This window comes from Carlito syrichta, unplaced genomic scaffold (assembly GCF_000164805.1).
Source record: "Carlito syrichta isolate Samal-C Ts95f unplaced genomic scaffold, Tarsius_syrichta-2.0.1 Scaffold314310, whole genome shotgun sequence".
Taxonomy (NCBI): Eukaryota; Metazoa; Chordata; class Mammalia; order Primates; family Tarsiidae; genus Carlito; species Carlito syrichta.
The window spans coordinates 299,853-303,499 of NW_007258406.1; the positions used below are offsets into that span (position 1 = coordinate 299,853).

At 48.8% G+C, this 3,647-nt stretch overlaps 1 protein-coding gene across 1 annotated transcript; it reads right to left on the reverse strand.

Moving 5' to 3' along the window:
• Positions 1 to 2,810: 2,810 nt before the first annotated feature.
• Positions 2,811 to 3,647, reverse strand: CH25H (cholesterol 25-hydroxylase). The gene has a single exon (XM_008071406.1). The coding sequence runs from the start codon at positions 3,630 to 3,632 to the stop codon at positions 2,811 to 2,813; it is 822 nt and encodes a 273-aa protein (XP_008069597.1). The 5' UTR covers positions 3,633 to 3,647.

Genomic DNA, 3,647 nt, shown 5'->3' on the forward strand with positions numbered 1-3,647 from the left:
TCCTGCTTTCCCAGGTCCTGCTTAGACTGACCTTTGTCTACCTCTGCAGGTTTTCTCCCCTGCCCATGAGAGGTTTTGAATCCAGGGACATGCACGTTAAAGTAGTGGACCTGTTTTAGAGGCAGTCGCCAAGAAAGAACAACAGAGAGACCATCTGTTGGTGTTGCAGGCTCTGCATCTTTCCAGCAGTTATGAAGATTATCATGAGCATATCAGAAAAGAGGTGTCGTATACGTAGTGACACCTACGTTTGGGAGAACCAACTCCCCCTCCTACTATTGTACAACCTAGAAGAAGGCACTTAACCCGTGTGGGTACAAATCCTCCATCCACAACATGAGATGACATCGAAGATGATGATAACTACATCTCTAAGGCTATTGTTGTAAAGAGCAAGTGAAACAATGTACAAGTGCATGCAGATATTAACTACTTATAATTACTACGTTTTCAAACTATCTGAAGAATTGCTCATCCTCTCCACTCCCTCAGTTCCACCTCCCAAGGCATTAAAAACTGGTAAGACATCTGGTTTCAGAAAGCGTTTCTAAATCTATTTACTTTCCATGTACACAACTTGCCCCAGGTCTAAAATTCCCTTATATGGAGAGACAACATGACACATTCTTAACAATTCTGTGAGGGTGAGCTGTGATAAATTGTCACCATCCAATATTTACAAGGCAGCTTTTGAGTGCCCACAGCTACTAACAACTAATAGCCGTGGTTACCACACGGGCCATACCTGCCTGTGTGTCCTTCCCTTCTTTTTCCACAGGCCATGTACATGAGGATGATAATATGCTACCCTCAGGGCAACATTCTCCCCTCACATTTCACTTCCTCTGTTCAGGGATTTTACTTTTATAAATCAATATCAGCTTCTGGGGTGGGGGTTAAAAACGGGGTCTCACTCTGTCGCCCAGGCTGGTGTGCAGTGGCACAATCACAGCTCCCACCAGTCTCAACCTCCTAGCTCAGGAGATCCTTCCACCTCAGCCTTTGAGTAGCTGGGACTACAGGTGTCTGCCACCACATCTGGCTAATTTTTAAATTCTTTGTAGAGACAAGAGGTCTCGCTATATAGCCCAGGCTGGTCTCAAACTCCTGGACTCAAGCAAGCCTCCTGCCTCTGCCTCCCAAAGGGCTGAGATGATAGGCGTGAGCCACCACACCCAGCCTCAACATCATCCTTAAGTCCCAGCCTGCTCCTGCTGCAGATAAAGAGGTAACTTCAGTCCAGAAGCCAAAGAAACACGTGATTGAGGGAATGTAAAAGAAGTGGCTCAGCAGCCAGGCATTCTAGCTGCATTCTACCAGACATTTGGAGGGCCTAACCGTATTGCTCAGGATTCTCATTTTGCAGACTGTGAAAACCAGGTTTTTAGATGGATTTTTCACCTTTAAACAGGATGACTTGTTTCTTATATAATGAGCCAAGAATTTTATGTAGAGTTGCCATTCCTTATGACTTTCTTGTCTAATTGTCTTGGTTTTTAACTTTACATTGTATAAACTACATACCAAAAAATAAAATTGAAACAATTAGGCAGCAGTCAGATGGGGGCATGATGGGTGACAGGGGTGATGGGTGAGCGATCAGTAATAGGGACATCTACTGTCATAAGCAATCTGCAAGAACATCTAGAACACCACCTTCTTTTACACATGAGGGACCAGAGCCCCAGGGCCAGATTTCACCGTATGCTTCTTTGAGAAAGGACTGTACATTTTGTACGTATGCCTTAATTAAGAAAATTGAAGCTGCAAAAATTCCAGAGGCAATATTTTGATGGTCATTTGCACTAAAGACAGCTTCATGAAAAGGGGACTCCGAACCCCTCTCTGCATCTCTCAGCTGTTCTAGTGTGTGTAGCTGACTTACCAAAGCAAAGCACTCCTCTAAATCTGGACCTCTCTCATTCCCCATACCTCCACCCAAATAATGAAATGTTTACTCAGTGTCAATTTCACCATAAAACTTTACAGAGTAAGCCTATCGTTTGCCTATTGTGCAGAAATTAGCTGAAAACATTCAGAACAACAGCATTTTTCCTAGTGAAATCTCTAGACCCAAACAAGCAAACATATCCCTTCCCCTGCCTCCTTTTCTCCTACAACTCCCCACAAATCACCCACCCCGAGCTTCCTCTCTTTCCATGCTAGAAGGGCTGATGGGGGCTCAGAAGGACCCTTGCTATTCCAGCTCCCTCTTCCCTTTTTAGTTTTTATCAGTCAAAATGCCAGTGAAACCGGAGTCAGGACATATTTGGCTCACGTTCTTATTATTTTTCTTTTTTTAAAATACAAATAAGATTCTCTCAAAATAAATACACAATTTTATTTAAAAAATTTTAAAAGGTTATTATAATCTTGGTTACTGTCCAGCAGCAACATGTTTGATTGTTTTGAGAGTCAGAAAGCAGGATTCTCCACAAAAATATGTCCTTTTAGCCAGGTTCCAGGACCCCTTCAGACATAGGAAATCCCTTAATCCACAAACAAGTCCTTTTAGAGATGATTCCAATACACCGGCGATGAATGCCTCATTTACAACCAAGAATCAAGGCTGTCAAAGTGAACGAGAATTAGACACCAACAGTAGGATCGCATTGATATACAAACATTATATAAATTAACTCGGTCGGATTGCAAAAATACATCAGATGTTACCTGTGACAGTTTTCATCAGTTAATAAGTTATTTGCTTTAGAAGGAAAAGAAAAAATAAAGATCTCCTGATTCAAGTGCAAAAGGCGCAGCAGACCCGGGGCCCAGGGGTCCCCCCCGCCCCCCCCGACGCGGCCGCATCACCACGCGGGGCCGGGCGAGGACCGCAGAGTTCCCAGGATTTTGTCCCAGTGTGTGAAGTAGGGGGCGAAGTTGCAGTTAAAGTGCGAGTGGTGCAGGTCGTGGTGCGCCACGCCCCCGTACCACCCGAAAGGCACCAGCCTGTGGGTGGACCAGGGGAAGTCATAGCCCGAGTGGTCCTCCACCGACAGCCAGATGTTGACCACGTGGAAGGTGAGGACGGTGAGCGGGTGGCACCCGAGCAGCGTGACGTTCACCATGTCGAAGAAGCCCAAGGACAGCAGCTCCCAGACGCTCATGTACTGCGTGGCCAGCGCGAACGAGGACGCGTTCTGGTGATGCACCTTGTGGAAGGTGCGGTACAGCCAGGGCACCCGGTGGTGCAGCACGTGCCACGCGAAGAACTCGGCGTCGAAGAGCAGCAGGCAGGCCACGAGGTGGTGCACCAGCTGCGGCAGCTCGGGGGCCTCGCGGGGCAGCTGCGCCGGGCTGCAGGCCCAGTGCAGCAGCGTCACCGGCAGCACGAAGGCCACGTGCTGGTAGAGCGTCTGCCCCAGGCAGGGCAGCAGCTGCCGCGCCGACGGCGAGAAGTCGGGGTGGATCTTGTAGCGCCGCAGCGCGGGCGCCCGCGGGCCCAAGACGTCCAGCAGCACGAAGGGCAGGCAGAAGCCCACGTAGGTGGAGATGGAGAAGAGCACCGGGAAGAAGGGCGACAGGAGGAGGGCCTCCCGCGTCCGTAGGCTGTCCCAGAGGGGCTGCAGGAACAGCTGGCCCGAGCTGCAGAGGACCTGGGGCTCCCCCGAGCAGTTGCGGCAGCTCATGGCGAGGCTGTGCTC